General features: G+C 43.8%; 1 protein-coding gene across 1 annotated transcript; it reads right to left on the reverse strand.

Annotated features, from left to right (window-relative positions):
• Positions 1–16588: 16588 nt before the first annotated feature.
• On the reverse strand, positions 16589–26983 carry LOC146178486 (oplophorus-luciferin 2-monooxygenase non-catalytic subunit-like). The gene is made up of 5 exons (XM_084578306.1): positions 26863–26983; positions 23677–24076; positions 21886–22132; positions 19926–20118; positions 16589–16811 (listed from the first exon to the last, which is right to left on the reverse strand). The coding sequence occupies exons 1-5, from the start codon at positions 26864–26866 to the stop codon at positions 16648–16650; spliced, it is 1008 nt and encodes a 335-aa protein (XP_084434432.1). The 5' UTR covers positions 26867–26983; the 3' UTR covers positions 16589–16647.
• Positions 26984–27391: the final 408 nt, after the last annotated feature.

The raw sequence follows: 27391 nt of genomic DNA on the forward strand, positions 1-27391 counted from the left end.
CCCGGAAAGTCTGAAATTAAGAACTTTGGGTAATTATGACGGCTGCAGGCGGCCCATGAGAGGGCTAAATGGAAGGATTTGTGAGCAACTCCTGCCTCATCGCAATTTAGTGGTCCAAAGTGCCTTGAAAACATTTTCAGTTTCAAGGAAGCGTTTATACAAGGATTTAATTTGTGCGCTCTTCCCTCCATTAATGTACTTTTCTGTATATTTTAGCCTGTCAAGATATTATGAGCTCCAATGAGTGTGAAAAGTGCACTACCGCTGTGATGGCGCCATAGAGTTCCTTACACTAACTAGAGGGAAAGCTGAGGGCGCTGCACTTCAGCCACCATGGGCGCGCTAAGAATCATGGGCCGGTGTGCTACTTGTTGCGGGACAGTCGGTTTTTCTCGGGTACGTGGAGTGGCGTTACTGCGATGTTTCTTTTTCGTCATCATCATCATTTGAAGGCGCGTACATAGACTGCGAAAGTCATAGTAGCGAAGGCGCAAAAGCACACGTCTCCAATAAATGGTTTCTGTTTCCCGAAATGCCACTAAAAACTTCCTTAAGTGATGGTACAACGATAAATATTTTCATGACATTTTTTTATTTCAAAGTTTGCCTATTAAGTGCGAAATATTGGTATTTGTGCTGCTCAAAACTAAGCCAATAGGAGAAAGGGCCATCGCTTATATTGGATAAATCTCACACTGGCATTCTGTTTCTCTCTCTTTTTGTAATTTATAGTCACAATATTCAATCTTAGGACATTATTTACGGTGGAACAACGTTTATCATTTTATTAGTTTTGGCCAAAAGTTGTAGTTCTGCACTCGGTAGCTCACCGGCCCATGATGCTTGGAGCGCCCATGGCGGCTGAACTGGCCGTCTGGAAACTCCATGTAAACGCCCATAGACGGCAGCACAGCTTTCCCTCTAGGTAAGAGTAAGAAACTCTATGGATGGCGCTATTAAAGAGAGAGATGGAAGCGAAGTAGTTTTGGTAGCAGGAAACGGGGCTCGGCAGGTTTCTTGGTCTTGTTCTCGGCACGGGGGCAAGAAGTAAAAAGCAGGGTATAGTGCGAATAGAGGGTAATGATCCCATGGTATGATTTACGCACTCTTATCCGTGCAGTAGGAGTCTACGACTGCACTAGCTGGCACACGAAGAGTTGCAGAGAAGAGCTTTGTACACACACATGTCCAGCTACAAGAGCTCATGAACACATACACGACGTACAGTTTCAAAAATAGTTGTAAGTACTCACACATGCGTCCTGGCCCAAACACGTAAGCAAATGCGTGGCCTGTAGTCCAAGCCGTGTAGACACGCACAGCGCACAGCACACTAAAGTTTCACAGATGGGTATCATCCATCTCTTACCTAGCTAAAAATCATGAGAAGAACCTTCGTCACACACGGGCAATCAGGGAGTTTTGCCCTTCCCTGTAGGATAAATTCCTCGGAGAGAGGGAGATTGTCCAGTTCTGTGACTATAGCTGTCAGGTCAATTCTCGCGTCAGTGTAATGAGGGCACTCTAAAATTATGCGACATATTGTTCCTGGAATGCTATAGTTCTATGAGTTCGGGCTACCATTAGCTTCGATCTTCGAATAGACGGAACAACCAGGAATTTCATTCTACAAGTTAATAAAGTCGCGGCTGATGTCTAGTAGAACCTTCATTGGATGTCCAGTCGTGTCATGTAAGAATCCGGATTGGCAACAAATGTATGTATTATTGGGTACACATATTGCAACTACGAGAAACCGGTACTTGAGTATCGTCTCCCTGATTGCTGCTAGGCTGCTTTGCAGGCTTAGTTCAAATACTGCTGATTGAGAAATTATATCCTGTGCTGATAGCGGTGATGGAAGTAGATCCAGCGTAATGAGTTCTAGTTAACACTTTCAAGCACCGGATCGACAACGTATAAAATTTCGACAGATCCCTTAGATACGGGTGTGTCCAGACCAGCAATAATCCGTCGACAAATGTCTATCGGTTGTTTTAGCATAACTATAATATACAATCACAGGTGGATATACTCGTGCACAGCTTTCTGTGGCTGCGATACAAGGTCTACGGGGGTTCAGCTTTTCTTAGAGTGTTACTACACCAAAGTAGCTCGGACATATCTGATCTCAATTGGGGTGTGGGATTGTGTTTTGCCTTGACGTTTATTTCATTGTTTTCAGCTATCAACTGCACAATAATGTTTTTCTTTAGGTCTCCGGAGGGCCTACGTGAACATAAATTAGCAATCAATCAATAGTGGACAACTTACGTCTTGTAAGTTCTTAAAAAAAGCGCGATTCGAAGTTATCCGCCGACGAATTCGCAATAGGTTTGCCTTAGGTAGGCCTTGTTCTGCAATCAGCCAGTATCTCGCATCTGGCTGTAACGAGTCGCCCTTTTGATAGTGGAGAGTTCTACGTTGCGCGTAGACATTGACCCTGTCACAGAATCATTTCGGATTTCATTCAAGCCATTCCTCCCTTGCCCATAAACAAAACGCTCCTTGCCTTGTCTTAAGGAACATTTATTGCAATACACAATACCGAAATATAATTCTAACAGTTCATCCTCTCCTCGGGAGTTTCCGTAAAGTAACAAAGGGGAAAATATCGCTCATAGAATGCGTATAGGCTTCCACGGAGTTTCCGTTCTAAAGAAAATGTAAGTGCACGTGTTCAAATTGGTTTAGAAAAATGTTTGTTGTGATAATTCCCGCCGTATATTCCACTCTTATACTCAAGCATGGCGCACCGCAAGAACTGAAAATGCTAACCGTGAAAAATGACTTTCGACCGTGCCAAAAACATAAAGGGAAGCTTAAGCTCCAGCTTGAGCGCATAATGCGATAGTTGTAACGGATCCCTTCACAGGTTTCTATTTAAACAGTCACTGTTCGCTGTCCACATTGACAATTCATCATCATCATCATCATAAGCCGGACTATATGCACTGTAGGGCGATGGCCTCTCCTATTTACCTTCACTTAACTATTTCCTGTGCTATTTGCATCTACTTGACCCCTGCGAACATGCTAACCTCAACCGCCCACTTAGCTTTCTGTCGCCCCATGCTGCACCTTTCTTCCCTTGAAATCTAGTTTGTTCATCCTAGCGACCGTCAGTTATCCTCTCTCGCACTACATATCCTGTCCATACCCATTTCGTCTTGATTTCCCCCAAAGTATCATTAACGGGAGTTATTTCTCTGACCCACTCTGCACGCTTCCTATCTCTTAATGTTACCCCTACCATTATCTGTCCCATAGCCCTCTGCGTTGTCCTCAACTTAAGTAGAACCCTCTTTGTTAGCCTCCACGTTTCAGCCCCATAGGTGAGTACAGGTAAGATGCAATTCTTTTATATACTTTCCTCTTGAGCGATACGGCTATGCTGCTAGTGATAATCAGCGACTACTTGCTAAATGCACTCCATCGAAATCTTATTCTCCTAGTTATTTCCTTTTCATCGTCCGATTTTGCAGTTACTACCTGCCTTAAGTTGACCTATTACCTTACCACTTCCGGTGCTTCGCTACCTATGTTTAACGCTTCTTGCTTTGCGAGGCTGCTGAACATTACCTTAGTTTCCTGCATATTCCTGTTCACGCCTGCCTTTCTGCATTTTCTGTCTAAGTAATGAATCATTCTTTGCAGTTCATCCCTGGGTTGCTTAGCAAAGCAATGTCATCAGCATATCGCAGATTCCTGAGGTATTCTTCAGCGACCCTTATCTCTAACTGCTCCAATACCAAGCCTCTGAATACTTCCTGTAGTCAAATACTTTTTCTTAATCGATGAATGATATTTAAAGATCGAAGTTTGTATTCCGCAAAGCAAGGCGGCTTCGTGGCACATTCAGTATCACGCTCAATAGGTGACCAAGAGATTGTGCACTTAGGCTCTAATCGCGACTAAGACGGGGAAATTTTGCTTTACCTAAACTCATTTACTTTATAAAGGTAAGTGGTTTTAAACGTGCGCGAACTTTAAATTATTTTTACTTGACGTCTAGTGTATTGTGGGTTTCTCGGGGCATTACCACCACCGGGTTGACAAGTTTTTCGCTAAAAGGAATCCTTAACGCCGTTGCGTAAAAAGGCTGTGTGACGTTAAGCGACCACTTCATTGGTTTTACAGTTCACTGTGGTTTCACATTGCTCCAGAAACCGGCAATTCCGGTAGTGCTACAAACGTTGAAGCCCTATTCCGCTTGTTTTCCATTGCAAAACATGCTCTTTGTCTGGCTGCGCTTGTAATACCAGCGACATTCTGTTGCTCGTGACGTGAACGTGTGTATTTTGCTCACTTTCTGCGCACTCAGCTCATGCATTGCATTCATAGAAACAGAAATGTCGCCTGTCATTCCCTGAACCCCGCTCTCAGAGCATTGTCTTCAATACACCTTCCGAACAGAGATTACACAACTGTCAGGAAACGGCACCATTGTTTCAGAGGCCCTAGCTCGGCGCACGGTACTGTGTTCTGCGCATATGATAAGAGATAAATTTGTAGCAGAAAACTGGTCCATCGAGTCCATCGTCGCAGCAGTAACGCAACTGGTGATAAGTTTGCCTTTATCAGGTATCTCAACAAAGAACAATGCATACCTGCTTTTCTTTTATTTATTTGATGCTTCTTTTTCCGATAAGTGTCAACCAAGCAATTTTAAGGCACCGAGAATAAAAAAAGAGCAAAAAAGCACAATATATATTTCATTATTCGAAGACTTATCCTACACCCTTAGGTGGTTGATAAGCTAGACTAGGTCGCAGAAGCTGTTATCTTCCAGAAGCAGGTGCCGGCTCATAATGCGTTTCGCTATCCAAAATTACAGGTCTTTTAATAGGAAAGCGCTCATACGGATATCTGAGCCGAGCAATAAAATTGTATTGCGCCTGACTCCTGGTAGGCCCACCATATCGTGACGTCACAGCCGACATGCCCTGGTGCGCGTAATTTAAAGAGTGCAGCACAAGCACCTCTACTTCACACTTTCTTGCACTTGATAATACCGATTGCACGCCTCTCTCGTTATTCTAATGCTTGGCCAGAAACAAAAGTGATTATTGCACAAAAAAAAGGCGGTTGGGAAAAAACATTTTCTCTGTCGTACCATTGCAACCATGGTCCTCAAAAGAGAAAACAACTACATAATTCTTGTGTTCTGTATTTCGGCTATATTTAGCTTGCGAAACATTCGCAATCTACCTATAGAGATTCCTTGGCGCCAGATCTGGGTAATCGATGGATATCTGTATACCAATACCATTTCCATTTCTTGTCGGTATTACTAAACCAGACGACAAGACCGAAAAAAAAAAACATTATCCACTGATTTACCTCTTTAAACTGAGAGTTATGAAGGCGCTTTAGCAATGCCAGTTTCTTTAAATGCGATGTGATCGGAGAATGCGATTTGTATAATTCATGATGATTGCCCTTTCCGAGTTAATCTGAGGTAATTGTTCAGACCATCAATTTATTAATACGGACTAAATACAAAAAAACATGCTGCTTTTCGACTCGGCTCAGGAAGTAATGAATGACAAATATACTTTCGATATAGCTGAGTCATCTTTCGTTATAATTGATTCTTTCATTGCTTCAGTCTTTCATCTTTTTTTTTTCCCTGAAAGACCATCCGTCTGATTGAGAGTTGGCTCTTCCATTTATTAACCCCATCGGGCACCACATATTGTCCCGAGGCTTAATCCCAAGCAAGACGGCTCACTGCTGTTTTGCTAGCGAGGGAGAGCCCAAATGCGAATAGATGCCGACAATTCGTTGCATTTTTTTTTTAGAAAAGTATAAGAACACGTTTTCTAGCATATTATTTGTTATCGTGACACGAATTATTATATCAGCAGATTTTCCATCAGCAGGGTTCTAGATATTTGCTATTCATTTAAAAAAACGCACCCATTGATGTTAAACGGCAGCAGTACTTAAATATTGTGAGTGCAGGGCAAACTATTTCAGATTAGACATGCTGCAGCTACTTGCTATATATGGCTCAAAATTTGCTTTGGGGCCTGGTAATATTGTCACGGGTTCTATCGCCACCCGAACGGCAGTCAAGAAGGACAGAGTCAAAGGACGGGGTTGGGGTGCTGAGGCACAGGAGGCAGAGAGCAGGCGCTTGACCAGGCAAAAGCAGCGGCGGCCCAGAACCACGCGCACTCAGCACGAACTTCGTCTTCTTCCTCCTCCAGAACTGACACGGTTGCGGGTTACAATATCTCAACAACTCTATACACGTCATCCCCATTCTTTCTTCCAACATACCAAAAACGAATGCCGAGCGTCTTCTGCCGGTACACTACACTCTTCGAATAATGAACCTTACTCCCATGCTGTCTACCTTGTCGGGAGGTTAACATGAGAAGTAGGCAATGTTCTGCCACCGATAAAGACTTCGACCTACTAAATGACAACCGATAAACAAGCTGTTGATGCTGGACAATCTAGAATGAAAAATTTTCGCGAGACCGTTGACACGCGATCGTGAGATGACGTGAAGCTCCGATAAATACTACACTGAGTGTGGTTATCTGTTATAAGCTCATTGAGACTCTTAGACATTCTTACAGATTGCGATTACTTGGACTATTGTTCTGTGGTGAAGTGATGACCTTAGGGGAACTGTTCAGTCAAACGTTACGGTCACGCCATAAGTATCCGCTAGCAAAACCACCACATTTTCCTCCGCGAGTGAGGCATCCCTCACTACTGCACAACCTCTGCACGGTTATTTACCCTTATGTAGTGCAGATCTTGACTTCTACAGAAGAAAAACGCCCTAAAAATGTCTACGTCATACGCACATATGTCTTAACCCACTTGAACATAAGGGCTGAAAGGAGAAAACTAGATTACCCAGCTTTCGTTTGTTAGACAGACAAGGCAGCAAGGTTAGCCGCTCAGAACGGACAGCATGCCTGCAAAACACTCAAAAGCCTGAAATATACACCAACAGTGTCTTCATCATAAGCAAGCAGTTCGCGTTCTCTTGCTCAACTACTGCTCGGTTCTGTCCTCTTTGCTCGTAAACGATCTTCTCTATATTGTATGAAGATACCCATTCTTAAGAACCTTAACCCATGCAAATCTTTTCGGCCTTTGCAATTGCATTAAGCCCGATATCACGGCTCGAAGGGAATGAAACTCACACTTTTTTCGAGAAATACTACACTGTTGCTAAGGCTCCGCAGTAGTCAGGAGAGGATCACAGGCATATATTTTTACGACACGGACATTCATAACAATTATTCAATTTCCGCGAGCTATGTTCAAGGGGTCCCACTGCGCAAAACAAAACAAAACGTGGAGCCACCTGGTTACGAACATTTTGCACTAACTACGCTGCTTCTTTCCAGCTACACTAACAAGCAGAACAGAGAACGGAACGCATGAATTTGGTGCAGGTGTATTCGTGACTAGTACGCAGATGCATGTGTATGTATAAGGCATATATGTACACACGTCGACACCGAAGATGGATGTAGCAGATCTAGTAACCACGGGACTCATAACAGGAATTTAGTTTGATTAATTGGCCACGCAGGTATTGTGCCAAGTGGTTGGGCCCGTAGCTCTCGTCACCCGTTTCGTGGTGCAGAGCTGCTTGCTCCCTTGGCAGTAGCGATGAACCCGAGTCAACGTCAACAAAACGGATTCTTTGTACACAATTTACAGGGAAATATTCACAGTACAAGATCAGCAAGGGGGCTGAAGTCTACTAGTCATACGTGACTGTTCTCGCACAGCACGGCGGGGCAGATTACGTCACGTACCCTCCTCACGAGCGTCACTGCACTCGACGGACGCTCTTGACAGTATCCGTCTGCAAGCTTTAGCGGTCTCACATATATAGCCCGGGAAACCGGGAAAGGGCTCCTTCTAAACCGAAAGGAGCCCTTGACTGTGGCCCGAGAGGTCCCTTCAGCCAGCGCTTCATGCCCGCTTCAAATGTGTTGCGAGGCGGGGGCTTTCTGCCGCCAGGGGACCAGCGCCAAGTTTACTGGGAATTCGCTCACATGTCTGAACTTGAAGTTCACCGATGCTTCTTTCAAGTGCACCGCTGTCTCGCGGAGCAGCATCAAGGCTTGCAAAGGGGGCGTTAGCCGGAGAAGCTTGACCTTCGTCTCAGCTGAAATACGGGTGGCTTGCCCTGGCACAACACCGGTTAGGAGAATCTGGCTCAGAGTTCACGCACCAAAAAAGGGCTCTTTCATTGGCTAGTGTAAGCGTACAGTGAGCGAGTTATACGTACAAATGAAATGGAAGAAAATAATAATAATAATAATACTTTATTTTTCCTTTACTACAAGGAAAGGAAAGGAGCAGCCGCTAAAAAGCTGCTTCGAAGAGCAGCTTGACGAGGCATTTCACAACAGAGAAGTCACGCCCACACAGTGAATAAACAATGAACGGAGAAATAATTACACTACAAAAAGCACTAGGTAAATCAGGAAAAATATATGAAAATAACACAGACACGCCGCAAGACAGAACACCTAATTTAAAAATATGTATTTATAGAAACATTTCGCGGATTAAATTAATGGGAGGAAGAGAGAAATCTTGACCACTATTAGGAAAGTATTGATTTAATATGGTAGGAAGCCTGAAGCGAAGCATCTGCCTGACATAGTTCGTCCGGCACGCTGTAACGTGCCAATGCCCCGGGTTACGGGTGTCGTATGTGTATGTTGTCTTGAAACGCTGCTATGAGTGTTAGTGTGTTGTCCTTTTTACTGATGCCTTGTTTATATAATCGCAAAAGCCTGCAGTTATAGAAAGATGTTACTTGAACCATTTTTAGCTACTTAAATATTGGTCCTGTATGCTCGAGGTAAGAAGCTTTAGTAATATTTCTCACTGCATGCTTTTGAAGGAGTAGTAATTTTGTAATCTTTTCTACGGTTGTTGTTGCCCATACTAGCAAGGAGTAGTTCAGAATAGACAGAAAGAGTGAATTATAAAGCATAATGGTAATGGTAAGGGGAAATACTGGGAAATGTCGGCGTAGAGAACCTATTGTGCGTGATAGCTTGTTGACTAAATATTCCATGCGAAAGTCCCATGTCATGTGCTCTGAGAAGTACGCGCGTAACGTTTTCACAGAGTCAGCAATTTCTATTTTCGTGCCACTGAGTACAAAAGAAGGCAGCTCGAATGCTTTATTTCTGGGATGGAAGAGAACGGCTTTTGTTTTACTGACATTGAGTTTTAGTCTGTTTTGACACGCCCAGTGTTCAATTTTTTCCAAGGTTATGTTAGCCCGACTGGATAGCTCTATGCCTGAGTGACCAGAGAAAAACAGACTTGTATCATCTGCGTAAATATTGTGATTTGCAGATGAATCTATGGAAACGAGATTATTATTGTAGAGAATAAAAAGAAGAGGGCCTAAAAGACTGCCCTGTAGAACGCCGGAGATGACTGGCTTGACTGTAGAGGAGAAACCTTTTATTTCAACATATTGCGTCCTACTCGCTATGTAGGAAGATATTAAAGAGTAGGCTGTGCCACGTATGCCATACTTGTCTAGTTTATTCAGTAAAGTTTTGTGGTTGATGCTGTCGAAAGCTTTCGAGAAATCTAAAAATATGCCTAAGACGAGTTTCTTTTCTTCAAAATTATTTAATATATACTCTTTTTGAGCGAGAAGGTCAAGCTCAGTAGATTTGTTTTTCCGAAACCCGAATTGAGCGGGGTTTAAAATATTATGATGATTAATATAGGACGTAAGATGAGCAAGAATTAACTTTTCAAATCCTTTTGAGAAGGTAGGCAGGATAGATATTGGGCGATAGTTGGAAAGGTCGTTTTTATCGCCTTTTTTGTATTATACTGTGACCCTCGCCGGTTGCATGTTACGTGGGCGCATGCCTTTTGATAAACATAAGTTGAAAATATGTGTCAGGCAGTTTGATATATCCAGAACAACAAATTTTACTGGCATTATCTGAACACCCGCGCTAACCCCAGATTTGCTATTATATAAGACTGTTGAAAGCCGCCACCACCTCTCCCTCTGAAACTGGATACAAAAATATTGTTGAGTTATTGCAAAAATAGTTGAGTGGTACCTCTTCGCAAGATGACGAAGTTTGGGCAACAGAAGTGAAAAAATCATTGAAAGCTTTAGCGAGTTCATGTCGCTCAACCTCTATACCATCAAGAATAAGTTTGGTAATTGGTTCTGGTATATGCCCTATGATAGAGTTCAATTTCTTCCACGTCACCTCCGGGTTATTCTTCGAAAAAAATGAACAGATTCTCATAATACAGATTTTTCGCAGCTCGAAGCTCCTTTGTCACTGTGTTTCTGAAAGATTTGAAAGCTTTCAACGCATCAGGACATTTCGTTTTTAGAAATTGGCTGTACAATTTGTCACGTTCTTTTATTCGGTTAAGTAGCCTACTGCTGATCCAAGGCTTACGAGCTCGCCGTGGACGAGTATGCAATTTGAAGGGAAAACAAATAGAATATATGTGTTTGAATAATGTGATAAATTTATCGTACGCTGCTTCTAGATTAGTTTCTTTGAAAACGTCGCTCCAGTCTGCACCGACTATCTGCTCACGAAAGTTATAATGCGTTAACGAATTGATGTCCCTATAAGCGTATTGTTTCAAGCTCCTTTTAAGATTAGGTGCATGACTGTAGACAGAAATATAGGGAGGTGATCGCTAATCGGCAGACTGATTACTGCGGATGTTAAGTGATTTTGGTTATTCGTAATGAAACCATCTAATAATGTTTCTGTTTCTTCTGTCACTCTGGTTGGGGTCTTTATATATTTATACAGCAGCGAACATTTAACAGTGTATCTAATTACCGCGTCGCAGTACTATTTGACAAGAGATTTATATTCAGGTCGCCTCCAAGGACCATATTCAACTTGTGCTGATTCGAAAATTCAAAAACAGAATCTAAAAAAGAAAAGATAACACTCGTATTGCCGGAAGGAGGGCGGTAACACACAGCAAGCAGGTATGAGCGGAGTTTGAGAGTAAGTATCTCGTAATGGGCGCTAGCTACAAAAAATTCCTCAAGAAGTTCACATACTATTTCATTTTTAACCAACATGGATACGCCACCACCTCGTTTAAACTGGCGAATCAAGCAGTAGCTCTTAAACGCTGGTAGACTGAACGCATCCTCTTCGTTACAGAACCAAGTTTCCGGAAACGTAAGAACATGAATCGGCAACTTCACTTCAGCAAGAAAAAATTCAATGTCATCTTGCTTTCCTCTTCCTGAACGAAGATTAAAATGAACAATATTTAATGATTGCTGGGAATTTTCGCAGAAAGAAGCGAGGCCTGATGTACTGACTGGGCTTGACAGAAAAACAGACATTAAAAAGAAAAACAGACAATAACTAGACAAATGTCAAAACAACGATTGCATCATGCATCATGCATTGGCTGACGAACTTGAAAGAGCAGTCATGGCACTATACCAACCTTAATTTAAATTATCCACCTAAGGCCACGCAGTTGTGACCTCGCGAAACAGCTTAGCCAATTAGAGCGACGGTGTAATCAACATCGGTCAAGATTTTGGGTTCGTGATAGTTAGGGTATGCTTACTTTCGCGCTGAAAGGCTCCACGCTGTTCAAACGTAACTGTGGTATTCGCTTATTTGTAGCCGTGCTATCAAAGACGATAAAATCAGAAAACACCCCGTCGGAAAAAAACTACAGAAAATTTTCTGATGTTATGACAGACTTTCTGTGCGGTTTTTGACGGGAAACTTGTTGTGACAACTAAAAATTCTGTCGCAACATCAGAAATTTCTGTAGGTACAACAGAAAAGTGCTACAGAACTACAGACAACAGAAATATACTACAGAAAAACTACAGAACTACAGAAAAGTACTACAGAACTACAGCAAAATCTGATGGTTACGACAGAACTACAGGATATTTTGTCGTATTTTTGACACAGATCTGTAGTTTTTTTCGACTGGGCAGGAACGATTGGTAATAGCTTACACTATTGCCACCCCATGCTACATGGCGCAAAGCATTTATAATCAAGGAGGCAAATCAGAATATACTGAACAAACCACTGATATTCAATTACCGCCTACTAGCGGCGTGTGAAGGAGGGATATCGTAGGCCAGATTCTTGAGGAACAAAGTAGGCAGTCACAATCAATGTGGTCGAGCAACCTTGCTTCATTCACGCGTTATTTTATAATGACAAGTTGTAATAATTAGTACGAGTTACGTGCCATTTGTTCCTGCGGGCAACTGTAACTGCGCCTAACGCTGGTGCCCAGCGCCTAGCCGTTGGCTGCCCCATTACAATAAACCTCAATGATCCACATCGTAATCTGAATCAGGCTATTGTTGAACTTTAATAAGCGGATAACCTTATCTCTGAAACGTTATCACAGGAGGCGAGCCAAAGATACAACGAAAGGGCACTATTTCAAAACTTAGCGAACTCTCCCGTAACATCACTTTGCACAGTGAAGCACTTAATGGAGAGGTTATCGCTTCGGGTCGCGTGGAAGTTCCCCGCAGAGATCAGACCGCACCTACGTCCTGCTCTATTGCGTTACACAGTACTTTACGCTGCATCCTCAATACCTTCGTAACTGCTGACGATATATACAATCTGGCACGTCCATTATCTGTTTTCACAATAAACGCTTGGTGCATACCTATCAGGCCATTCCACGTAGGAAATACCCCGTTTTGTGCGAATTCGTTACCATAGTTGGTCATCATTTATGCTGCTTTTTATACCGCAATCATTCAACAGATTGATAGCTGAAAGGATAGATAATCTTGCTTATACGAAATTGCAACACATCGTTCAGGAGGCACTCCTCTTCTGAAGTGCCTCCACCCGGGAATTCCAGTCACTGATTCGTTCAGGTGGGGCGTAAATTGAGTGCGCCGGCTATGTGATTATCGACTTAGTGGTCTGTCCGCCGGTCCGACATACAGTTTCTTATAGTCGCCTATTCATGAATATGAGAGTAGCACATCACATTGAGCAGCGCATAGTTATAATGCGGTGCCGAATATTGAAAGCGAAGGCGCCGTTTGCGATGAAACCAATTTTGATTGTTTTTGAAGCGAAAGCTTCATACGCCAGGTTGTTCGAGCCGTCGGGTATCCACGGTTTTCACCTTGAGGGAGATTTAGAGGTCAAAATTCTGTGTTGAGCCTGGTGGTCATCATGTCACTTTGGGCATAGTCACGAAAGCCACCAAGTGGCCCATATGAGTCAAAGTCATGTGACCTGGTGGTTGCCACGTGAGTTTGGGGCATAGTCACTAGTCCACCAAGTTGCCCGTGACCACTCTCAAGGTCACGTGAGGTGACGTCAGTGTGACGTGGAAGTAGAGGGAACTGGAGGGTCGATACGTGTTTAAATTGGAGCCAAAGGGATAATGCCTGGGTTACAAGGCTGCGAGAGATGGAGGAGGGAAAGCACCTTGCTACAGTAGCGCGTCGGAACGCGAAGGCCCATCGGAATGAGACCCTGAAAAAGCAGCGGGCCGAACAGACCGATGAAAAACACATTTTAGGTTTGTGAAAATGTACAACGTGTTTAATCCAAGCTTGGAAATGAGCGTAGCCATGTAATGAAGCTTTCGCTTCATTACATGGCTAACTTTTGTGCTTTCTGGCTGGCTGCCCCCTGGTACGCGACATCAATATGCGACTTCAATATGGTTGCACGACCTTGTAAAATCGCTTTCCTCGCGGCTGTTTTTAAATGCTTGTGCAGGTTATACCAGTGGTCTTCTCCGCATGGGCTAACATTCACACCCTTCTATTGCCTGTCGCTAGCATACTTGAGCAACTTCGCCATCAGATATTGGTCAGGTAACCACAAATATTAAGGCAAAAGCGTTTAATGGGTGATACTGCCGTCCGTTCGCGAGAAGTGTCTCCCGTCTTCGCGAGATTCCGAGGGATATCGCGAGATTGTACCATCAGGGAAATAGTTAATAAAGAAACCATGTCTCCACCGGAAATCGAACCTTCATTCCTTGGATCCCCAGTCTAGCGCTTTCACCAACTGCGCCAAGTCCCGGATCGTGAAACGCTCTTCATAAATTCCCCTTGTCTACCGTGAGGATGATAGCGGGATTCTGCGAGTGATAGATAATTAGCCTCTACTTTCCTGTAAATGAATTATAGAACGCCGGTGAGCTTTGATGCGTTGTTGTTGTTGTTGCGACTGAAGGAAGAAGGAAAAGAAAGGAAAAGAAAAAATAGAGAAGAAAAGGAAAAGGGGGAGAAAGGCGCGCGTCTAAACAGCCGTCGTCCACCACCGAAACGGTAGCGGGTGCATTGACGGCCACAACAGATAACAATATGGTGGCAGGATAGCCCTCGCCGCAAGCGGCAGTGACCAGCCAGCCCCAGACTCGTAGGGCCAGGAGCAACCCCTAACCGCCCCTCTCGCCCCCTTTGATGCGCTCAACAGAATGCTGGTTGTGTTCGACAAGGGGCGCGCAGTGAAATATGGAACGCTAATTGTGTTCGACAAGGGGGAAACAGGTGGTGAAGGGTGGTTGTTCCTAGCCGTATGGGGCTGGGACGGTAGGTCAACGCCGCTTGCGGTGGGCGCTAGCCAGCCACCGAATTTTTATTTGTTGTAGGCCGTCATTGCATCCGCCACCGCTTAGGTGGTAGACGACGGCTATTGCAGTATTTCTCTCCCTCTTCTTTTTTTTTCTTTCTTCTCTACTTTCTTTTTCTGTCCGCACGAGGCAGCGGAGGTGGCCCAGCTACAGAGCCAGTAGAAGGCCCGTGCATTTTCTTTTCCTTCTTCCTACAGCCACAGCAACAACAGTGTTCCACAAGGGGCGCCGTACCGCCGCCTCAGTGTAGCCAGTTGGAACGTGAACTTAGCCCGCGGCTCTATAGCTTTTTCCGAGCGGTGCCTCTCCTCCTCCATGGATATGCCGTTGAGGTCGGCAGCCCAGATGTCACCCTGAACGTCAATCGAAAGCCTTGGTTGGTTGGTTGGTTCATAGGAAGGGAAAGGCGCAGTATCTATCACACTTGCTCTGTGGACACCTGAACCGCGCCGTAAGGGAAGGGATGAAGGTGGGAGTGAAAGTGGATAGAGAGAAAGGGGGTCGTAGTGGAGGGCTACGGAGTAATTTCGACCACCTGGGGATCTTTAACGTGCGCTGACATCGCACAGCACACGGACGCCACTTCGTTTTGGCTCCATCGAAACGCAGCCGCCGAGGCCTTTGAAATTGTTTTGCGTAAGCTGCACATGTCTTTACATATTCGTTTGCTATCTTCCTCTGCTTCATCATCATCATCATCATCATCATCAGCCTGATTATACCCACTGCAGGGCGAAGGCCTCTCCCATATTTCTCCACTTAACCCGGTTCTGTGCTAGCTGCATCCACTTGACCTCCTCTGCTGTCCTCTGCTTCACTGTGTACGAACTTTCAGCAAGTTTATTGCAATGCTGTTTCCGCTATTAGCACACGTCTGCATGAACAAGTTCTCCCTCACATGCCTGTCATACCTGTATGCCAAATAGCTACGACATACTAGGGCACATTAGAGAAATGTTTTTGTTTCAGCACTCGATTTGGCAGAGAGCTCGCTGTGACACGCATACTTTTAATCCGACGCTTCGAAGATCTAAGCAGCCTGTGCTTGCGGAGCAACGATTGCGCTACACACTGTATAAGACGACATTATTCACTCATAAACTGCTTCAGCAGCGGCGTAGCACGTGCGAACGTGAGTTATAACTTTAGTGAACAATATGAACGAACTTTGCTGCACTATATAATATAATTGTGCTATATATATGCTCCCCAATGTTCGTTTAGGTTTGCTTCAGTCTTCAATTCCTTTTCGAGGCGCAAAGGTCACCCCGGCGCTCTGATAACGGGAGCTAAGAGCGTTTCGAGCTTGTGAACGCTAGGAAACTGACAAAGGTGCACCGCATCCTGCTTGCTTTTATTTTGTAATGCATTTGACGAGCAGTACCCATGACGGAATGTGTGTTTACCTCCAACGAACTTCCTCGATGAACATTCACTTTCTGCAACAATCACTGGGAATGCATTACCACCTCAAAGATTCAAAGTGCACCCTCAGAAGGATCAGCATGCAGTAGAAATCATTTGAGACATATAACCTTCCTAATAAATAGGGCACAAGCCATGTGGTGGCGCTGCCGTACGTGTGAGGACCATACCTCTCACCTAAAACAAGTTTGCAGCACTGGGGATGTCAACGTGCACAAAGCGTGGCCAAGAAGAGCATCCTTCATGCTTTCTACTTTTGAAAGACTGCCTATTCAATCAATGTTATTGCAACAGCGTAAACGTCACAATTGCAGCGACTGTTCACAAAACGGATGGTCAAGGCTCTCTCCCTATGTCCAGCCTTCACTCGTCTATCGTAGAACTCTACTTCGTACCTTTGAAGCAATGCTGAACTACTTAAGCGAACAAAATGTAGTATATATACTACAGGCACAGACTTATTCGAAAACTCCACCGTTTGTGCCTTTCTCTGCTTCAGTTTAACGGGGCTCGACAGACCAGCGCAGGCAGCTTTGACGCAAAATTATTTAATCTCTCAGGTACACTTTTCGACAACAGTTCCAGGGTTCGTCATGGGCGTGGCTTGTATAGACAGCCGAGTCGAGCGTTGGTGATGTTCCATACTGCTGTCCGGTCGCGGCATCGGAAATCAATGAGCATAAGCATAACATCCGGTTTGTTCTTGAGCGTGGTCAGCCAGGAAAATTCACAACCGGCGCAGCTGAACTGGTTACCTGAAAAACACAGATTTCTTCAAATGTATCTCCGTGTATTGAAGGAACACTCAAGGAAGCGAAATCTGCTGAGTAGAATGATCTCTAGGCAACGAAGACCTGTTCGTACCTTGTGGCAAAGATAAAATAGAGCTGTTAATTGTAACGCTACATCTAGTTTTCTGTGTTTTGGGCGAAAGTCGGCTCCGCCAACGCCTACGTTACAGGAGAGCTGCAGTTAGCCTCAGGGGATTGAAGGCAAGTGAAAAGGCAAGTTCCATAAAGTAACCTAATTATACAGTAATCGAGGAACGTTTGGTGGCGAGCAGGTTCAATTAAAAGAACGCTGCTTCAAGACATATTTTGGGTGGTTCGGGCCTGAATGTGGCCCGCCTACGCTATCATGGCCACTTCCTCGCTTGACAGTGGGGAACACACTACAACCCTATTTTCAGTACACCTCTGAAAGGCGCATTCATAGACAGTCATCATGCCCACGTGCTCTGAACCTTCGTGAGCTCGCAACCAAAGAGCGTTTCTTCCTATTTGCAAAACATTTACTTGTGTAGAGGGTCGACGGCCGCGAATGTTAATCGAAATAGCCCAGATAATGTTGTTGCGTAGAAACACTTGCGCGCACACGTGATGGTGTTCGAGAGCAAAAGGAGAATAGCACATCATGCGGTGAACTGGGGTGGCAAAGAGAACCATCTCTCGGGAACATACACTGCCGTACTGAAGATACATTTTACAAAAATTTCGGCTTTATAGCGCATTTTCTTTTACTTCTTTTTCACTAACTTCAGTTCAAATGCGCCCGGTCGGCGGTTGTGTCGCGTCGCCGTTCATGCCGTTGCCGATGCAACTGGGCGTGCGAGTCATGATCCAAAATTAATTTCTCAAAAGAAGAGAACGAAGAGCGACGAGCACTACACCGCTCGCTCGTGGTTCCTTTTTCCTTTTACGAAATTCTCTTGACTCGTAAGAAAATAAAAAGTGTGCTTGTAACTGCACATACACACATGCAAGGATCGCTTAAAATATTTGCCTCAGTGATAGAACAAAAACGCCTAAATAGCGGCGCTGAAACTTGGCACCAAGGAGTATCTTAATCGTCCTTATAATATCTTTCCAGAGTGAAGTAGTGTTTGTTTGTTTGTTTGTTTGTTTGTTTGTTTGTTTGTTTGTTTGTTTGTTTGTTATAAGCTATAGCCGTAGTCGCAATGCAAGCAACATTCACATGCCCTCTAGAAACAAAACCTCAAAATAGCCCAGACATTTAGGGTAGCGAAGAAGGACTAGCCTGGACGCATATCGGTTTACCGGGCGCACTCTGCGCATAAGCAGTGGCAGGGGTGCGGCCATTTAGCGCGAGCTTTTGGCGTCCAGTAAACGTCTTCGCTGCACTAACTCCCGCTTATATCACACTAAAAACCACCTACGATTAACAGCCATCAAACAATGCTGCCTGCTTTTTTTTTTTGCGCTCCGCTCAGTAAAATCTATTTACCTACGCGCCAGAGAGCAATGAAATCAAATAAATTTGCAGCCACACAAATCCAGTGCACATCTAGTAAGTCCTGTTTAATGAGCAGTTTTGCAATACAATGCCTTTTCCCAGGTAACAGATATGACTCATCACAACCTTTCAGTCGCTGATTCCAACGTTGATACATATTTGTTTTCTTAACGGAGCAATACATCACTAACAGTGGTGTGATTCTAACAAAGTTTTCATATATGTTGCGAGTTACTTATTAAATCTAACCTTCTCTAAAATCTCAGGCGATATTTATAGAACCGTAAGACTGGACTAAATTCGTACATTGTACAAACAATTCAGAAAGCTTGGCTGGTGTGCAGTAGCAGAATTGTGCGGTAATAATCTTTTTTTAGTTATTTATAATGTTCATCCATCCCGTCGTCACTACTGCAGTCCTCCTAACAAATGCTAGGTTGTTATACCGTTGAGAGGTGACAATTTGAACCAGCGGAAGAGGAGGAGGAAAAAACTTTAATGAAATGCAGTATTAAGCATCGACAACGTCTTGGGCCGGGTTACCAAGACCAACTGGTCTTTCAGCTGGTCAGAGGCTAACCAAGCTCGCCATGTTGGGGAAGAAGGGTGTTGAAAGCAAGGTGACAGAATTAGAAAGGGCAGGAAAACATACAGTATTTTAAGTTAGCATTGAGTTCAGGACAATTTCGGCATGCGGAAGAATACCTGATGCGGTGGAGAACCGATCGGGCAGGCGTAAGAAGTGTATTTAGGTGTATGCTTTGAAGATTGCGTATTTGCGTGGTAATGAGAGATTTATCCGTCGTCTTTCTAGTGGTCTTTCAGAAGAGACAATATATTTTTGCACCTTACAAGACAAATATTTCCGTAAGTATCTTCTTATCATAATGTGCCCTAACAATGTACTTTAGCAAGACCAAACTATACAGTTCATATTTTCTACTTCCTATACTTAGCTTAATACGCTGATGATTGCAAGGACGTAGAAAGAACGCGTTTTACGAGAAACCAAATTGGTCGAACGTGGTGTGCAAGGCACGTTTTTGTCCCCGTGCTATCAAATAATGATTTGCAAATACTGAAATTTCGAAAATCCCAAGATTGATAACTCTCTAGGAAGGAACTTCTGAGTGTGTGCAACCAGCGTAGTTCTGTGCATGGCTAAGGAGGATGCCTTCTCATCCGAATATCACAATAAAGATTTTATGTCGTGAAACAAAACTTTTCGTAACATTTTCGCTAATACACTTTTGTAACAAGTGATTTCTCTTCAGTACTACGTCATGTAATAGCATTAGAACGAAAGCAAAACGACAAATCAGCAACACAACGTTATGGAAAAAATCTCGTGTTACGACAAACAGGCAGCACTTTTTATTGGGTGCTTTTTATCAAGTGAGATGAGGCGTATTATATTTACCCCTTATGTAATAACCCGAAAATGAGGGTGCCCTAATTATAAAAAGTAAGAAAGGTGCATGGCTACTTTTACGCTCACATACCGCGGAAGAGTGCTTTATCGCATCTTGGCATTCCAAGGCCAAGGTGCGATGCGATAAAGTACTCTTAGGCACACTTACTTTCCTGTGTAAACCCAACGGTTCGCACTTGCTTACCTTTTGTAAGGATCCTTGCATCGCCTAGCATATTGTTCTTTCGGGCGTTCGAAGCCATGGCTGTGATCAGCGGTTGGAAGACGGGCTCGCTGAACTCCACAAGGTTGTTGAACTTCAGATTGACCGCTAGAGGTGCAGTTCCCTCAAAGGCATTCTCTTCGATGGTCTCCACCTGGCCAGCTTGCAGACGGATCTGCAGGTTACAATTGCAGCAGTGCTGTCATTTCATATAGCCAGGACAAAGAAAGCAAAACACACTCAGCTAGATATGGAGAAGCATATAAGACCATGAAAAACAGCTCGAAGATATTGTCGTACGCTAATGACGACGATGAAGGATGGTGATGGTGTGACAGAAGAGGAGGAAGAAGCGTTGGTTTTCGGGGCGCTAGTAGGCTTCATCTTGTTCCGCTACATCAGCACTGTAAATAAACACCCCTTCTTATTTCATCGTAACAACTTGGTGGAGGTGCGGGGGGTGCTCAGCAGTGACGTCGCACAGTTACAATTAGTATGCCATATCGTAGTTGTCGAAATTATCCATAACCCTTACCAACTCCGCAGAATCGTATTGAACAAGCACAGTGGGCTATGCCTTAATTCAACTGTCATTATTGGCAGTGGGTTGACTTATGCGTGATCTCCACCACTGATGCTGCGCCTGCGTACTGTCAGTAAATATTGTAGCTTATTCGTTTGATTCCGTGCACTGCACAGACTTTGTCTCGTCCCAAACGCGAGAGCGATAGATGCTGCTTTCGGAAACCCACTAAGTCGCATATGCATATGTGACAAGACGTCGTTTATGCACAACATGTCGGATATCGCGTGGGAAGCCTTCGTTGACACGGACGCCGATATCGCAGACACGCGCTCTGAAAAAGCCACTGTATGCAAAGTCCTCGCCAGGGATCCGATTAGTGAGTCCGACCGTCCACTGGCCTGAACGCTGGAACTACGATCAGATTTGGCCTGTTGCTAAAGTAAATTTTTGGAATGAAGGACATCTCTGAGAACTTTACCGTGTTGAAGAGCTTCGAAATAACCAGGACAGGGTCTGCTTTTAAGAAACAGAAGCTTATATCCCAGTGTTTTTAAGAAATAGAATTTACTTTTGTCAGTTTGTGTATATTCGGCTATAAAATGTGATGTCCACATAGTACAAACTTTGGATACAACGAACACATACGCGTGATTGGTGCGCATATTTTTATGAGTTTTTGACGGTAGTCAACTTCAGGGCACGTGTTTCGAAATAAAGAGGTATGCTGTAGAAATACACATTGCATGACGCCAGAAGTGAGCACGTTTGTAGCTCATTGTCAGCGTTTATGCGTTTCTGTTTGGGCCAAGCATGCATCTGTCAAATAACGCCTATACGATTATTTTCTGTAACTATACGAGTCGATGCCTACACCAGGATGCATGATATAATAGTCCTAACTGTGGCGAATGGCCAGTTGCGTGGCTACTTGCTATGTCCGCGGCTGACACAGTTTCGGATAACGCAGTGGGGATGAATAGATTTAGCAGCGTATGTCAAAGTTAATAGCGATGCGTACACTGTCATCACTGGCGTGCTTTATGTTCATGAAGTAGTGTATTTCACAGGCGTTTCAACCCATAGAAACCACGCGTTTGGTCGCGAGAAGTTTGTAGCGATTAGAAAGCTGTAGGTCACCTTGCAGTAGTTTGAACAACAGCCCAGCATCAGCACGCAAGTAGCATACCCAAATGATTAAGCCCTGCCCCTTTCAAGGGAAGCTTTTCTCGCATAATAAATAAGTGCTGTACTCACCAAAACATCAAGGCTCGAGAAAGAAGCCAACTGTACTACGCATTATCCCGAATAATTTCGCCCCATAATATGCATTTCATTCGCTTCACATCAAACTAATAGAACCTGTCCTTGCGAGGCCCCCAACTCTATCATTATACTGTATTTCAATTGGTTACTGACCTCAAGTTCCGGGTGGTGTTTAGGGATAGCCAAAGAGTAGGCACCGAGGACTTTGGCGCGGATCAAGCGAAGCTCCAAGGTCCTCAGGCTGGGCAGGTTCTTGAAAGCGTACGCGCCGATGTTGGTGATCGGGTTTTTGTTCAGGCTCAGCGTCTGGAGAGACGGGTTGCTGAATGCCCCCACGGGCACGTAGCTCAGATTGTTGTTCGCAAGATTCAAAGTGCGCAGCCTCTTGAAGCGAGGGAGCCTGTACAAAGGTGAATAAATCTTAGTATTATCTGGCGAAAACATTGCGCTATCACGTTGGGTAGCCACTGATAAAGTCACGCGACATTGGTACCGCAATTTTGAGCCTCGCGACACGCATGTAATGCTTGAAATTTATTTCCACGCCCAGTTTTAAAATCGCACCTTGTCAAATTTCAAGTCCAACTGAAGGAAATCTACACACCCGCAATACTGAGAGCATCAATCCTGAACTGTGCATGGCAGTGTATATTTGTTTTCGATCGCACAGAAAGAAAAAAATGCCGTTTTATAATATTGTGACATATATGCCCTGCATCGCTGGACGTTGAAGAAGACAACGATCAGCAACAGTGACACAGAAGAAGACAAAGTGGTAGCAACGATTGATGCTAGAATAAGGTTGACGCTGATGTGCTTCTGTGTTTTGTGTGCAGTGTCATCATCGACTAACCTTCGTGCCTTGCCACGTATCAATATCATCGATATTACCAGAGGCCTTTCGGACAAAAATATATATGCGTGTTGAATGCAAGTGCAGGAAAGCGATAATTAGTATCCCTCCTTTACCACAGTGAATACACGAACATAAAGCAGAAAGCGGTGATGTCTGCGGGATGGACATCTTCTTCGAAAGCACAATGTTTTCTTTTGAGAAATAGACTTGCATCCTGCGGTCGGTGATTCACCCAACACCACCGCTCTGAACGAGCCATGGTCACACTTAACGGGCATTTCATTCATATTCAAATTGAGCTACTATGCTAATCCTGTTCAAACTTGATGCGCATTTATGTTTCTTTTCAGAAAAAAACATTTGTGCTCTTTTTCTGTCTCTTCTTTTCGCACAAAAACAACCACTGTTATCGACACCGAGTTCCGCTAATTTCTTTCCACCGTCACATGCGATAAGACCTGAAAACGCTGCATTCAAGCACTTACAAATAGCCATCGTAAAGAGAAAATATCTCGTGTTGCGTCCTTCTACCCTTTGGTCCTTGTTTTTCGCGCCACCTTCAAAATGAACCAGATTCAACTCGCCCAACTTTCAACCTTACTAGAAAATATCTCGCCACCTTACTTTGGCACAAGTGCAAGGAATATGCATGATATGCATGATCCTATTGGTAGCGCATATTTGTTTAATTATTCGCTCATTTTAGTTTCTAGGCTCGTATGCACCATGTTTGATTTTTATCAATATGCAATTTGTACTAAATTGTTGTCCGCCGGAAAGCACCGTCTATAATGCTTACTTCTTCAGCCATTAATTTCTTGATGTTCACCTCCGAATATTTGCTAATTGATTCACATATAGTTGCGCTTTTATATTGCAATTCGTTTCAAGTTGTTTCCATTACACAAAACCGAAAAACGACCTAAGATATTTTAATTCTGCTTCGAATCCTCCATTTCAGTCGGCAGATTGCTCTGCTTGCTTTAGAACCGACAAGCGACTCCCTGCCTCTCTTTAAACGTTATATTACTTGCCGCTTATTTATGTTTGTGCAGAATGATCGAGCAAGACTAAATTAATTTTTTTACCATCTGTAGTCGATGCTGGTGAGGCTGCTGAGCCCGTTTCCGTAGAGGCTCAACTCGTCCAAATATTCTGAAGACTTGTCCAAGCATGAGAGCGGGAATGAGGTCAGTTTTCTGTTCAGATCGACGTACACCTTGGCGAAGGCGTAGTCGCCGAACGTGTTGTTTTCTATCTTCGTGATGGCACGGTTCTGGATCCACAGAGCCTTGTGGATCGTCTTCTCTTTTCCACTGAAGGCCTTCACAAGATCTGCTGTGCTCTTGGCTTTCATGCAGTTGATTCCAGTGTTGTCGCACGTGCAAGACCTCAGAGATTCAGGTGCGGGGCATGGGTTGACTTGAGCAGCTGCCAATGCCAAGACACCACCGAAGAGGACAAAGAGGACTGAAGGACGTGAAGTTCCTGCGATAAAAGTTTGCACGCCAGTATCGTTAGAACGCTAGTGATTCTCATGGCACGCCTGGATAAAACTTATGACACATAAAATGACATACTCACCTACGCTAAGCTGAACACTCAGACAAGATTTATAGGGATCAGCAGATCCAGTGTGTGGTTAAGCAGTATTTTTTTATGTGTAACTCTGCGGAAATTGCATAGAGGCGCTGGTACGAATGCGGGACGACATAAAGTGCCAGTGGCATTGTTGAAATTTTTCCCAGACAAAGGACTGTCCCGCCGAGCAGGGTCATGCAGCCCACCTGCTGTATACTCCGGCAGGGACAGGTTTTCGTCTTACAGAGAAATTCTGCAGCATTACAAGCTTTCCAGATCATAACTCTTGTTGCAGACAAAACTTTCTCCAAATGCCAAGGCAAAGAATGGAGTAAACTTCAAGCGAACAATTATCCAAATCCTGGATTATGCAGCCTATATTCGGAAGGATTTTATTCAGCCAAATGCAGGAATTGTGATATCAAAACATATCTAAACCATGTGATCTGGAACTGCCCACAGTCCCTACCTGCGAGCCACTTCATACGCGACCCTGGTCACTGGGAAGCTCTAATGCTCAGCCCTGACCCGAGGACACAGATCAAGCTCCTCCAACTGGCTGAAAACACCGCCGCTGCCCATACATAGTGGCCGTTGTTTAAGCGGGGGGGGGGGGGGGGGGGGGGGGGGGGGGCGGCCATTCGGAACGCTTCTCTGTATCCACTGGTAATGAAGTTTCACGTCTACAGGTAAACAACACGATTAGTTGGCTTTTTCGCCAAAATATCTTCTTTTGGTGGAAAGCAGCGGAGGATCAGATGACTCATTTAACCTTATATATATATTGATACGTGGCAGAAGGTTAGTTCAGGAAAACACAGCTGATGACAGGCATAAGTGTTATGGCAAGCACCAACTGCTGCTTCAGCTTCGTGGTCTCTCTCTCTGTTGCCCATTGTCGTCCTCTTTAATGGCATCTACGTAACATTACCCCGCCCCGAAAAGCACAGTTCCGGCGCGTACTACGTCGGGGAACTACAGCTGGAATGGTACGGCTTCATGCGAGTGACATGAACGATTTCGGTACGTGTCATATCGAACTGTCGGTGTGGATGCAAGGGGGATAGGTCACGGAAGTGATTGGCCGTAAAACACAGTAAAAGCCTGTGTAGCGCGGCAAGAGCTCCTCACAGAGTCCATTTTAACGCACAAGAATGCTAAATTGGGCGAGTTGGTGCATTCGCATTTTGGGAACACGTAGCGCAAAGAAGACAAGGACAAAAAACGAGCGGGAGTCAAGACAAGAGATGTGAAAAAGTGAAAAGTAATCCCATCAAATTATATCCCATCAAAGTTTGTAAAACTACCACATCTGGACAAAGAAAAGAAGTAGAATAAAAGAAATAATGTGAGGAGTAAATTGTGCAGTAGAGCTCCAAGTACATGTCTTGAAGCGACAACAAATAAACAAAACAACCATTAATAATGTGAGGAGTAAATTGTGCAGTAGAGCTCCAAGTACATGTCTTGAAGCGACAACAAATAAACAAAACAACCATTTAGAAACTTATATCGAAGAACGCTCCTCGACCACGGTGAATTGTGATTTTCAAGGTGAACCGTTATTGTTCCCATTTGGAGTCACGAATATATATTGCCATAGTTCGTGTGCGTATTTTCTTGAAAATTTCGTTCCGCTCTTTGACGTTCTTTGAACGCATTTCCTGGGAAAACAGCAGAGTCAGATTTAATTTGTTCAAAAATGATTAACGCTAATCTGCGCTTCATAATATTAAATCCAGTTAGTACTCCGTGGTTATGAGCAAATACAACGAAGTAGCACCGAAAAGGCGCGTTCTCAATGAAACACAGTGTTTTATTTTTAGGATGTGTAAGTTTTCTACGATTATTTTTGATAGTTGTTGACAGAAGCTGAGGAGATGGTGGATTCGAAAATAGAAAAGTGCGTAATACGACTGTTTTTTCAACCAAGGAGGGAAATGTTTCTAGAGTTTAGAAATGAGTCCTATAGGCCGCGAGATCTCTGCTCGGATGTTGTCCACATGAAGAGTTCAAGTTTAGCTCTCTTGAACAAAGCACTATAGAATTTGTCAGCACATACTTGTTCAAGTGTGTCACTCTGGAATCGGATTAAAACTTCTCTTTCAGTATGCTTCTTCTTGAAGCGAGGAACAATGCACATAGTTATCTCCATATTCAGTTGAAGCTAATTTATTTGAAGCCACTGGAGAAAATATGTTAAAATATGTTTGCTTCTATTTCTGGTATATCTAAATCTCTTCTATAACAAAATACTTTCGCGTTGTCTTTGTACAAAAAGTTAAATGACGTACGTGTATGGAGTACATTGCAGAACCTGCAGGGGGGCCAAGTACATATCTCTCTGACACGCCATACTTTATGTGACCAGGGCTTGATATAGCCTGGTTGATGAATGTATCCTGAATCCTATTTGTAAAAAAAAAAATGGTTGTAAACCTAAGCGCTATTCCTTCAAATTCCCAGAAAAAGCATGGAAATTTGAAAAACAAATAAACTTCTCATTTGGCCAACTAAGGTAAACCGGCCTAACCTTTTGAAGGTGCTCCTAATGACTGCACAAAATATTAGTTTCAGCGTCAACGAAGTATCATAAAATGGCGATTAATATCCAAATGCTGGTAATGATGTACATAAATAAGATAGTGCTAGTTTAGGCCCAACTTCTTTCTCATAAAAACAAAGCGTCTTACCCATTGTTGTGCTTCTGTTTTCCGGATCTTGCCGAGGTTCTATGAGAATGGAGAGGTTCTCGACTTGTATAAAGATTTTATATCCTCGTAAATCGCTGTGCTCACCCCACTCACACTGACATCGTACAGCCTGTGGCCACTTCTTTTATCTTCTTATCATAGCCCTCATTCTTTCATTTATATCTACAGGTTGTCCGAGTGCAGCAACTTCCATAACCGCTTGAACTTAGTCGCTAGTGCTACACTCTTTGCTCTTTTTGATGGGACAATGACTAAGAGCTGTAGGTCATACAGGAATTGCACAACTTCGTTGCATTGTCTTCATAAAGCCGTCTCTGTAGGATTGAGGCATTGTGTCCGGCATAAAATGAGAGCAGCTTTTCTGCCTTATCAGACGCTATCGCTCGTTACATGGCTTCTTGTTCTAATAATCATCAAATCGGGGCTTATTTGAACAGCAGCACCAGATGCAAATCTGCGCTGAAGTGCAATGTTCAGCATGTTCACGTAGTCATTGGAACACTTCCAA

This window comes from Amblyomma maculatum, chromosome 9, assembly GCF_055883805.1.
Source record: "Amblyomma maculatum isolate TAMU_Amacu chromosome 9, ASM5588380v1, whole genome shotgun sequence".
Classification (NCBI taxonomy): Eukaryota; Metazoa; Arthropoda; class Arachnida; order Ixodida; family Ixodidae; genus Amblyomma; species Amblyomma maculatum.

What these genes read in the sequence shown, in the direction of transcription:
- LOC146178486 (XM_084578306.1), bottom strand. An exon ending in ACCAGCATCGACTACAGATG is followed by an intron (nt 22,133 to 23,676) that starts GTAAAAAAATTA and finishes ACCTTTGTACAG; the next exon opens with GCTCCCTCGCTTCAAGAGGC. An exon ending in AACACCACCCGGAACTTGAG is followed by an intron (nt 20,119 to 21,885) that starts GTCAGTAACCAA and finishes TGTAACCTGCAG; the next exon opens with ATCCGTCTGCAAGCTGGCCA.